Here is a 12,184-nt window from a genome sequence, read left to right as displayed (position 1 = left end):
GAATTGTGCTGCAAAAGAGAACTAGTTGACATCTAAACTATAACGTATCTAGAACGTGTCGTCTCTTGTGAATATCTTGAAGTTAGAATAGTTACAGCAGTTAATCTTTTTGTATTCAACAGCGGCTCTGGTTACTATATTTTTAAAATGATAAATATTGAAGGAGGGTTTAAATGCTTTAAATATTTTCAGTGATTGATCGGCGCGCAAGTCACGTACAACTTTCATTGCTTTTCGCATGCACCAATCACTGTGACAGATCTTCAAAGTCGCATCAAAACAAGATAAATTTATTATTCTCTTCAAATAAAAAAAGATAAACCTTAACGAATATTGGCCTATTTTTATTTCGATGTCTAATTTAAGGTTCCGTACCCAAAGGGAAAAAACGGGACCCTATTACTAAGATTCCGCTGTCCGTCCGGTCACCAGTAGGGCTACCGCCAATACCGAAAATCGTCAATTGCGGGGATTTTTCCCTGTCACTCTAATTACGCCTTCATTGGAGTAAAAGAGAAAGATCCCCGCAATTTGCGAATTTCGGTTTTCGCGGTAGCCGCCCAGGCTGTGGTATATCTGTGCCTGTAATTAGTTTATATAGCTTCAGATACCATAGTTATAAAAATACAGTTAATTTAAGTTTTTACAGTAGGTACAATTCAGTTAATACAAAACTTGTTTTGCTCTATTTCGGTTGTTTTATAAAGTACAGCTATATGAACTAATTACAAGCATAGATATACTTCATGTCATTGTATGTCCAAAGTTTCATTACAATCCAACACGAAGTTTAACGAGAACGAAACTCCGTTTGTATGGGAAGGTGAAATTCGGCCAATAATGCTGGGGACTTTTACATATGTAAATTGGTTGACAAATTGTCTACCTTGGGCCTAAGGCCGTGGCTTTGTCTGCAGCGGACAGCCAAGCGATTATAAATCTTGTTTTGGTTGGAATGAAAAAAGGAACGGAAAATTATGTAGTTATCAATTATGTAGCCAGCCTGATGGGCACCCTTCCGCAGGGGACAGAATTGGGGGACCTTTCATAGGTACTATGCATCTTTCTTTTCTTATTTTATGTGTAACTAGCGACCCGCCTCGGGTTACATAAAACCATAACAACTTGTTTAAACCTTCCTCAAGAATCTTTCTATGGTAGGTAGGTTAAACTGCATGAAAGTCCGTTGAGTAGTTTTCGAGTTTACCTCGAACATACATACACACAAACAGACATACGCGGCGGGAGACTTTGCTTAAATGTGTAAGTAACAAGCATCACTACGTTTCCTGTTTCAAATTTCTTTTTTGTATTCAACAACAACAACACAATAGTCTTTTCTGATTAACTGGCTTAAGTCAGAAACGCAGCCTTTTATGTGAAAAAAATTATCGCTACGTCTAAGACGGGTCCTTATGTGACTTTTTTCTATAAGTACCTTAACAAGACGAACTCCTTACCTTTTGTATCGACACGTGTAAACTGATACAGAATTGACGTGACACGGGTCTGGTAATCATTAAACTGTCAATAGTTTCTTCTGTTCTAACGTGAATTCAAGTGTTTGAACTTGGGAAGGGTAAATAATAACATCTTTGTGCCCAATCTTGTCTCGCCTGCACGTGGTACTCTTGCCGTTTAACGAAAGAGATAGCAACAGGGAAGGAAAGCTTGAAACAAACGCGGCTCAGTACCATCCTGCACCTGCAACTGATCCGACTACGCGCGTATCGACTTGTCTTTTCTGCGAACCCAGTTGGTGAGATCGAAAGAGCCACAGATCTTGGGCAACCCTGTGTGTGTTCTTTTGTGTACCAGGCAATGAAGTGTCTGTGGGGTCTTTACCCACGATGGCTTTGCCACGTTGAAAACAATACGGGGAGTGCCAGTGACTAAATAGCGTCATCAGCACGACATCCGCTCACCACGGTCACGTTTGTGGTCACACGTCGCCTACCTGACACTGCTTGGTCTGCAATAGACTCAAAGACCAATGAATGTACCTGTACAGTGGCTCTCCGTCGCTCTCCTTGAACCACAGCACCATGGAGACCTGGTCGCCAGCCGCGAGGGGCTGGATGTCGCACGGCAGCCTTTCTTCGTACCCCACTGTTGGTGCTGTGACATAATGTACCTGTACAGTGGCTCCCCGTCGCTCTCCTTGAACCACAGCACCATGGAGACCTGGTCTCCAGCCGCGAGGGGCTGGATGTCGCACGGCAGCCTTTCTTCGTACCCCACTGTTGGTGCTGTGACATAATGTACCTGTACAGTGGCTCCCCGTCGCTCTCCTTGAACCACAGCACCATGGAGACCTGGTCTCCAGCCGCGAGGGGCTGGATGTCACTCGGCAGCCTTTCTTCGTACCCCACTGTTGGTGCGGTGACATAATGTACCTGTACAGTGGCTCCTCGTCGCTCTCCTTGAACCACAGCACCACGGAGACCTGGTCTCCAGCCGCGAGGGGCTGGATGTCACTCGGCAGCCTTTTTTCGTACCCCACTGTTAGTGCTGTGACATAATGTACCTGTACAGTGGCTCCCCGTCGCTCTCCTTGAACCACAGCACCATGGAGACCTGGTCCCCAGCAGCGAGGGGCTGGATGTCACTCGGCAGCCTTTCTTCGTACTCCACTGTTGGTGCTGTGACATAATGTACCTGTACAGCGGCTCCCCGTCGCTCTACTTGAACCACAGCACCATGGAGACCTGGTCTCCAGCGGCGAGGGGCTGGATGTCACTCGGCAGCCTTCTTCGTACTCCACTGTTGGTGCTGTGATATAATGTACCTGTACAGCGGCTCCCCGTCGCTCTCCTTGAACCACAGCACCATGGAGACCTGGTCTCCAGCCGCGAGGGGCTGGATGTCACTCGGTAGCCTTTCTTCGTACCTCACTGTTGGTGCTGTGACATAATGTACCTGTACAGTGGCTCCCCGTCGCTCTCCTTGAACCACAGCACCACGGAGACCTGGTCTCCAGACGCGAGGGGCTGGATGTCACTCGGCAGCCTTTCTTCGTACCCCACTGTTGGTGCTGTGACATAATGTACCTGTACAGTGGCTCCCCGTCGCTCTCCTTGAACCACAGCACCATGGAGACCTGGTCCCCAGCAGCGAGGGGCTGGATGTCACTCGGCAGCCTTTCTTCGTACTCCACTGTTGGTGCTGTGACATAATGTACCTGTACAGCGGCTCCCCGTCGCTCTACTTGAACCACAGCACCATGGAGACCTGGTCTCCAGCGGCGAGGGGCTGGATGTCACTCGGCAGCCTTCTTCGTACTCCACTGTTGGTGCTGTGATATAATGTACCTGTACAGCGGCTCCCGGTCGCTCTCCTTGAACCACAGCACCATGGAGACCTGGTCGCCAGCCGCGAGGGGCTGGATGTCGCACGGCAGCCTTTCTTCGTACTCCACTGTTGGTGCTGTGACATAATGTACCTGTACAGCGGCTCCCCGTCGCTCTCCTTGAACCACAGCACCATGGAGACCTGGTCTCCAGCTGCGAGGGGCTGGATGTCGCAAGGCAGCGCCGCTTTCTTCCCCAATACTCCTTGGACGTTCGCTGTTGGTACTGAAACAAGAGAAGCCCAGTGTATAAAATGAATAAAACTTTATTTTAAGGTAATTCACTAGTTAGCTGAATAATAATGTACCTACAGCGGGGAAATTACCTATAGGGGGTACCTCTGCCCATACATAAATGCCATAGGAGGAAGGGGGATGACCGCTTCTTCATACAAACGTAAATCTCATTCTCATCTCTGAATATTGACAATTATAGTAAATATTTTTATGAATGTTTAATTGCATAACTATAGCTTTGCCCCTTCCTTTTTTATAATTAGTATAAGAGTCGAAAAAAATCCGAACAATTTTTTTCAAAGCTCCTAACTTCAATAGATAGGTTTAAAAAGAATCAAACGAAGGCACATGTGAACATACAATAAAGTATGTAAAAATATTTTCGACCGCATCAATATCCAGGGCGGACAATGAGTCGGTCGTCCCCTTCCTCTTCACTACGCTAAAGCAGACAGCCTTTGACAAATTATGTTCGCATTGCGTTGCGATAGCTCGTTCGTCGCTCAGCAAACAGCGGCTAACGAGCTGACATACAACAGACAAAGCATTTAATAAACGTTCCCGAGATAAAGTTGTGTGATTAGGTTGTTACACCAGGCAACAAAGACAGTTCGATAAAAAAAAGTTTTTTGAGGAACCTCTCGTACTAATATTGATACCCGAGCAAGCGAAAGATACCAAAATTGAATAATTTTACGATTTAGACGCACTTGTTTTAAGTCACTCGCGCGACATGTTTCGGAGCAAAACTGGGATCAATTAGCCAAAAAAGAAAAACGATTCGACACAGATAATTTCATAATCATTTAGATTTTCAAATTTGGTTACGATTGGTTAAGTTTTGGAGGAGGAAACAGTCGAGTACGAAACCTCGATTTTTGAGATTTTTACGCAGGATTTTTCGCCTTGTCCTTATCGCAATAGTTTTAGGAGCCGCTTCCGTTAGCGAGACGGGTATATTTACCTAAAATATTTAAAACTCAGCTCCTGTTTTGTCTTAAACGAATTTCGCCACCGAATAAAACACAAAAATTTTCACCACATCCATACAAGGAAAATACTTACTGTAAAATATCGAACAAAATCAAAGCAAATCTATTCAAAATTAATGTTATTAAATATTTATCTACAGCGAAACATCCAAAAATACCTTTTATAAATGCAGCATTTAGTAACAAACGGTTTTCTCTGCCCAGTCATACAGGCAACGTAATTTTAGGTAGGCGTTAGACCGATCAAATGAGCTATCGTCCAACTAAAATTTGACTGACATCGTTCGTCGTACGTTCGTGTTAGATATTTCTCGTAAAACATCGTGATTAAACCAATCTAACCCTATTAAAAGTCAAGTTTATCCTCTGGACTTAGACAAAAGGCAGCCACTTTCAAACAAAAAATTGAATTAGGTTCCCAGAATTGCCCATCAAACCACGAAAGAAAAATAAGAAAGAATCTCTCAGAAAGAGCTAGTATTATACTATCCCTCAACCAAAATGACGACCGGTGTCGTAAAACTTCTCATTCATGCTTACGTGGTCATGCCAAGAGTAAGAGAGATAGTAAAGTTATATGACCTCGGTCATCAGTTTGGTTGACGTATAGTGTGAAAATCACAGGAGGAAGGAGTCGAATGCTTGGGACGCAATAATATAGCAGACCCCTCAACAAAAGGTAATTTGCTAACGAGTTTTTTTAGCTGCATTTAGCGAAGTGTTTCGTATTTTTCACCAAAAGGGAATGCGAAAGTGAAAGCTCAAAAGTTGTTTATTAGTAGGTAAGTAAGTTTATGCAATTAGTGCGAACGGTGTGAACTAACTAAATGATTCGCCGGTATTTATTTAAATAGGTACTAGCGACTTTGTCTGCGTGGAATTAGTAACAGCATGCAGTAGAGTAAGTATAGCGCCTGGATAAATTCTAATGGCAATCATTCAATTTGAGCAATGCTTAAATTCCACCCCCCCCCCCCCCCCATTGTCTCCCTCTGTACTTACTTTCGTCATAAAAACTATCCTTTGTCCTTCCTCGGAACTGAATCAATCTCTTTGTCAAATTTCGACTAAATCAATTCAGCGGTTTTAACATGAAGAAGTAATCGACATACAGACACACTTTCGAATTTTATAATATTGATGATTTACAAAATAGCTGTGTGTGTGTGCTGTTGACGACCGGTCTGGCCTAGTGGGTAGTGACCCTGCCTATGAAGCCGATGGTCCCGGGTTCAAATCCTGGTAAAGGCATTAATTTGTATGATGATATAGATATTTGTTCCTGAGTAGTGCGAACGGTGTGAACTAACTAAATGATTCGCCGGTATTTATTTAAATAGGTACTAGCGACTTTGTCTGCGTGGAATTAGTAACAGCATGCAGTAGAGTAAGTATAGCGCCTGGATAAATTCTAATGGCAATCATTCAATTTGAGCAATGCTTAAATTCCACCCCCCCCCCCCCCCCCCATTGTCTCCCTCTGTACTTACTTTCGTCATAAAAACTATCCTTTGTCCTTCCTCGGAACTGAATCAATCTCTTTGTCAAATTTCGACTAAATCAATTCAGCGGTTTTAACATGAAGAAGTAATCGACATACAGACACACTTTCGAATTTTATAATATTGATGATTTACAAAATAGCTGTGTGTGTGTGCTGTTGACGACCGGTCTGGCCTAGTGGGTAGAGTGACCCTGCCTATGAAGCCGATGGTCCCGGGTTCAAATCCTGGTAAGGGCATTTATTATACAGATATTTGTTCCTCATGGTCATGGTTGTTTTCTATGTGTTTAAGTATATATTATATATATCGTTGTCTGAGTACCCACAACACAAGCTTTCTTGAGCTTACCTGGGACTTAGTGAATTTGTGTAAAAATGTCCTATAATATTTATTTATTTATTGGTACCTAATTACCTAATATTTTATTATGATGCAGTAGGTTCAACCAGTAGTTTTTGAAAATAGCGCTTTATTAGATCACAATTATATACGTTCACCATTTGAAACCTGATTTTTTGAAACTGGGTCTTTTTAAGACGAGCACAGAAAAAAAAGTAACATTTTTGCACAAAAGCTAAAAACAAATGAAAATTGCTTCTAAATATACTGTGCCATTTTATATTTGGTCGAACATGATTCCGATTACTTTTTTGCTAAAAACTTAATAAAACAACAATTCAAAAATATGATATCTAAGATCCCGGGCACGCAGCCGTCTCGCTCAAGCTTACGCTCAGTGAGAGTGAGAGAAGAACCTGAACCCACGGGGCCTTAATGGAAAGACGGCCCTATTCGAAATTTAAGATACCTACGTCAAATATTTATGCTAGATAAGATACGAATTAGATATGTCAGTGTCAAATGTGACGTTTATTTTGACACTGACATATCTAATACATATCGTATCTAGCCGTAATATTTGACGTATCTTAAAGTTCGCATCGGGCAGAGAATCGCGACTTAAATATTAACCCCCTTATTCATAAACGTTTACTAAAGTTGACAAGCCGATAATAATCGTTTGTCCCTTTCCGACGTATTGGTATGATGGAAAGGGACAAACGATTATTATCGGCTTGCTAAACGTTTATGAATAAGGGGTAAGACAATAAGAACTGTTTTGCAAAAACTGAGCATTTTTTTAAGCACACTTTACTTTAGGCTATGATAGGCAAGTTTACAGTGCTGGAAAATAACAAATCAATTTGAAATTCAAATTCGAATGCCGCTGACAGCCCGTCACCATCTCGACACGCACGACACTTGACACCTGTCACGACAGGCTCCACTGGATGGGAGAATCGGCAGGGTGTCGGGTGTCGGTCAGATTTTATTATTTCTATCTAGATATTAATATGGCCTTAGCTTGCATATTGACATTGGGAGTAAATCCAGAAAAATAGAACGAAAATTTGCGTCTTACTTTCTTTAGGGGCTATTCATAAATTACGTCATTTCAAATTAGGAGGCCCCCTGGACATCGGATGATGGTAGCATAACGTAGGAGGGAACGGTGTCATTCGAAGCATGATTTTTGGATGATTTTAGGAGGGGGGGGGAGAATCGTCAAAAATCGATGACTTAATTTATGGACAGCTCCTTGGCTAATATCACTAGGTAGCTTTCACATTTAGAAAAATGATTAACTAATAATTACCAGTCATACCTAATTTTGATAGTAAATAATTATTATAATGATAATTTAATCAATTTATTAACATAAGTAAATCTGTGCAAACAGTTTCATTGATGAGATTGATAATTACAATTGTGCAATGGAAACCAAACAGCAAAAATTACAAATAAATTTCGTTATTTTGTGTAGGTTTCATAGCGAAGAAGTAAATAACGAAATTTCCTTCCCGTCCCCTTTCCCTCTGTTTTCCTTTGACTGTACTAATATGAACGAATAACTTTAAGTACTCCGAGACTTCTGAGACTGACTGTACATTTCGCAATCTAATTTAGAACAAACAAGGAAGTTGAATCAAACCCTATTACAAGACGGCCGATTCTGCTGTGACTATTTGATATAGTTTCCATCTTATTTTGATACGACCTTGTCATGTCATTAAGCATCTTACTCACACTAATAAGTGCGAGCGAGATGCCTGCACTTGAATCTCTTGATTGCATTTCGTAAGCACTGTCAACGAGGTTTTCTAAGCAAAACTAGAGATAAATAGCACGTCCGAATTGTAAATGCCTGTATTGTAAATAAGTGTGTAATTTTGGCGCCAGCGTCGCGTGCTTATTGACTGTCGTTCATGCATAAAGTGTCATTCTATAGAACTTGCAAACTATGAAAACAAGCCGCCATATTGAAAGTCACTGAATGATTTTTTTTTCTTTATTACGAGCATCAATTGGCAACTGGCAACTCGGTCATCAGTATGGCGGTTTGTTTACAAACGTATAGTTAGCAAGTTCCATGGAATGACACTTTACGTTTGACCCACTACTGCAAGCGAAAAAAAACACCAATCAGCGTGACTAACATTCGTTGAATCACGACTTTCAAAAGAAAGAAAAAGAGAAAGAAAAAAAAAAGAAAAAAAAGAAAAAGAGAAGAAGAGAGTTGAAGGTCGTATCAAAATAAAATTAAAATCACATCAAATTATTGCAACATAATCGGCCTCAACCAAACGCAACTTTTTCCAAGTCTCAACGAAAACGATTTTAGCAGTGTTTGGAACCAGAAGGTCGTCCCTGGTGTTCACTTTGAACTTTAGTCCTTGACGTTTTTGAACTTTTGGAAACATTTTACTGATTCATGTAGGTAGCTTAAGTTTTCAGAGCAGAGCAGGCACTTGATGAATTGATGAAAAAAAACATTAATGGAAGGCTCTTGTATATGCGTCACATACACACAGAAAGAACTTCGCAGAAGTAAGCTTGTGGTTCCAAATCCGGTAATAATTTGAAGTAAATTATATGTATTGACCATGCTACATTAGATAATTCAATAATTATTAACAATTAAAGAGCCTGATAAAAACTGCACGCTTGCTTCTATGGAGTTTTTTCTAATGCTAAAAAAACGAACTATAGGAAGGATCACTTTTCTTCCTCGCTAGGAGGGATCAAAGCAACACTTTTCTGTTCTAGGACACAATTTTTTTTCTACTTTTTTAGCTAAATAATATTTTGTAACCTAATAATTTGCTTACGAGTGATGTGAAAATTACTGAAAGAGGCCTCGCCGCGCAACTCCCGGCGCAAAGGTGCCCATCACACTTCCTGCGTTACCGTATTGAATTGCAATGGATGATAGTCTTTGCATTAGGAATGACCCGGAGCGCGGGTCAAGGCCCCTTTTTTGCAGGCGACGCTACTACTTAGGACCTTATGGCTCCTCTACACGATGGGCCAACGTCGGCCACTCCAAGGGACGCATTTATGCGTTAGAGTGAGCAAGCGATATTGCTATCTCATTCTACCGCATGGCTGCGTCCCTTGGAGTGGCCGGCGTTGGCCCATCGTGTAGAGGAGAAATTACTTAATTTTTGAAGAATTGTTTATATTACGGCTGTTTTCTGTGAAATTGAATATTCTAAAATAAGCTGTACCGGTCATTGGAGCAGAACCAAAGTATACGGTGAATGAGCGCGGGCCATTTGATACTTAAACTTTTAAAGCAGGGAGCGGCATAACAACTTTACAAATTGATCTCTACTTGATTTCATTATGTTATCATTCGCATTTCGCTCATACAAACAACTGCAATAATTATTAATAATAGGTACAGTCGCCATCATATATATTGGAGCGGCCAAGGTGTTCACAATATCACAACACGTACTCTAACGCCGTGATAATAGAGGCGTGTTCAGATATTTGTGAGCACCTTGGCCGCTCCGATATATCTGATGGCGACTGTACTTACCGTAGGTAATGTGCTTGTGCTGGGGTCCCTTTGTTTCCCATAAAGTTTTAAGTCATAATGTATTGTTTGTCATATTATCGTTAGTCATAAAACTGAAACCGTTAACTTTTCAGGATTTTCGTAAGGTTATTCTATAGATTGGTTAGGTTAGGTTAGGTTTGTTTTATGGCAATCCTGAAAAGTTATGCGTTTCTGAGAAAAACCAATTATGACTAACGAAAATTCGGACAAACAATACATTATGACTTCAAACTATTTGGGAAACAATAGAGACCCGCTTGTGCTCCAACAGTTTTTATATAATGTATACGTACTATATATATTATGTATGTATCTCTGGAACCTCAAGGCATCAATTTAACCCTAAAATGATTTTTTTTAACCTCAAAATGTATGAAGGGGACAAATATTAAATTTTTCATTAAACGTACTCGGAAAATATATAAAAAATTAAAAAAATAAACCATCCTTTAAGTATAACAATTTAGGCTGATGTTTAAAGGTACTTATACCATTTTTGTGAAATCAATGCTAACTAGGTACCTACAGTCAACTGCAAAAATATGTCTCATAGCTCTTAAATATGTCGGCGAATTAAGTAAGAACTATGGGACATATTTTTGAATAAGTTGGCTACACCCATATTTTTACAGTTGACTGTATCCTTTGTGAATTATATACCTACGTATTTGGGTAAAGGGTAAATTCGTAAACACTATCTCGGATCAAATCCGTATACCCATACTTAAAATATTAGGGTAAATTCTATAACGCTAAAATATGAGAAGCCTTTGAGGTGTCCGCAAAATTGTGGTCCGATACCGGAATGTGAGCGGGCCAGGAAGTGCGCCATTGTTATCTTTGAACGGCCAAAGCTACGGAGAAGGATGTTTACTTTGCAGTCTCCAGAAATATTGCATTTTCAATGCCAGATATTGTTTGTTTTTGAAGTGAAAACTTCTTTAGCGGCGCTGTGCTCTTTTTGTGATGGGGAAAAGATGTTAAACAAGACAGGTCACGTGACCGTAAGATTCGTAAGACGTAAGACGGGCAGACAAGTGACCTGATCGAAAAACTGTTACAATGTCACTGAGTTTTCACTTCTGCCGGCACTCCCGGAGTGCAACCCGTTGTTTTTTTTTTACTTAGTTCAGTGAAGCGTTTTTGAAAATCCAAACATCTGTAGGTAATTGATACTAAAATATTTTTACTTGTGTATTTTTTATCACTCGCGCGACATTCTAACTAAATGTTCATAAGACTCACGACAGTTTAAATTGTATGATATTACTCGTAGCGGGGATAGTAGGTAAGTAGGTACTTAAAAGTACAAGCTTTGCTTTAGGCTAGTATTAATGAACCCGTTTGAATCCCTCGCTATGCTCTCGTTCCATCTCCAGCTTGTTGACACAGCGGCTCTTTCTCAGTCGTGTTGACACGGCACAGTGCTCAGAGCAGACTATAATTTAATGTTTATTTGTGTTTCCTAAGCCTTCTTTCCTTAACCTCGTAAGTCCCCGCGTACTTGTACAAGTACAAATTAAGGATAGCACTTCAGACCTGACATTTTAACCACGTAGATGGCGTAACTGCCTAATGTACTTACTCAAGTACAAATTTTTCATTTCCCATTTACCGGGTAGTTTTTTTACAACGGCAACACTGACACGGTCATTCTCATTCTATATTCTATGGTCAATATCGCCATGTTAGACAGGTAAAATCAACTGTCAGTGTCAGTGTCATTTTTTCGCAAGATGGTCAGGTCATAGTCAGGTCGCTGGCCAGCACGAGGTAAAATAATCGGTTTATATTCAAGTAATCACTTATTTTTTCTGTTGTCATACGAATGTATTAGTATATTTAAATAATAAATATTGTAAAATAAACAATATTTCAAAGAAACCTGTATATTTAAGGGGGTTCGTGATTGGTCAAAATAATTTGTACTTACGGTAGTACGTTCGGTCTAACTTACAAGTTTTTTTTTCTTATTCTAGCGTTTGATGAAAAGCAAATATTTCAATTTCTCAATGACTATGACTTCAAGGACTCTGATAATGAAGATATGTTTATACCTGAACCCGACCAAGTATCATTTTCGTTCAGTGTGTTTAGATGGCCTCCTGGGTAGCGGTAGCTGACATTTATTGACAGTTATTGTTAATAACATTACAGTATCATTGTACTGGTTTAACGCTTGGCAGGGTTTCCA

At 40.5% G+C, this 12,184-nt stretch overlaps 1 protein-coding gene across 1 annotated transcript in view; it reads right to left on the bottom strand.

Annotated features, from left to right (window-relative positions):
• The window catches only part of LOC134673571 (nephrin-like), a 220,784-nt gene that overhangs the window by 118,825 nt on the left and 89,775 nt on the right, over positions 1–12,184 (bottom strand). The window contains exon 2 of the mRNA XM_063531569.1: positions 3,443–3,575. Within this exon, the coding sequence (XP_063387639.1) occupies positions 3,443–3,575 (133 nt within the window). The remainder of the gene's footprint in view (positions 1–3,442; positions 3,576–12,184) is intronic.

The sequence above is a fragment of the Cydia fagiglandana genome, chromosome 18 (assembly GCF_963556715.1).
Source record: "Cydia fagiglandana chromosome 18, ilCydFagi1.1, whole genome shotgun sequence".
Taxonomy (NCBI): domain Eukaryota; kingdom Metazoa; phylum Arthropoda; class Insecta; order Lepidoptera; family Tortricidae; genus Cydia; species Cydia fagiglandana.
This window is presented reverse-complemented; position numbering and strand designations above follow the sequence as displayed.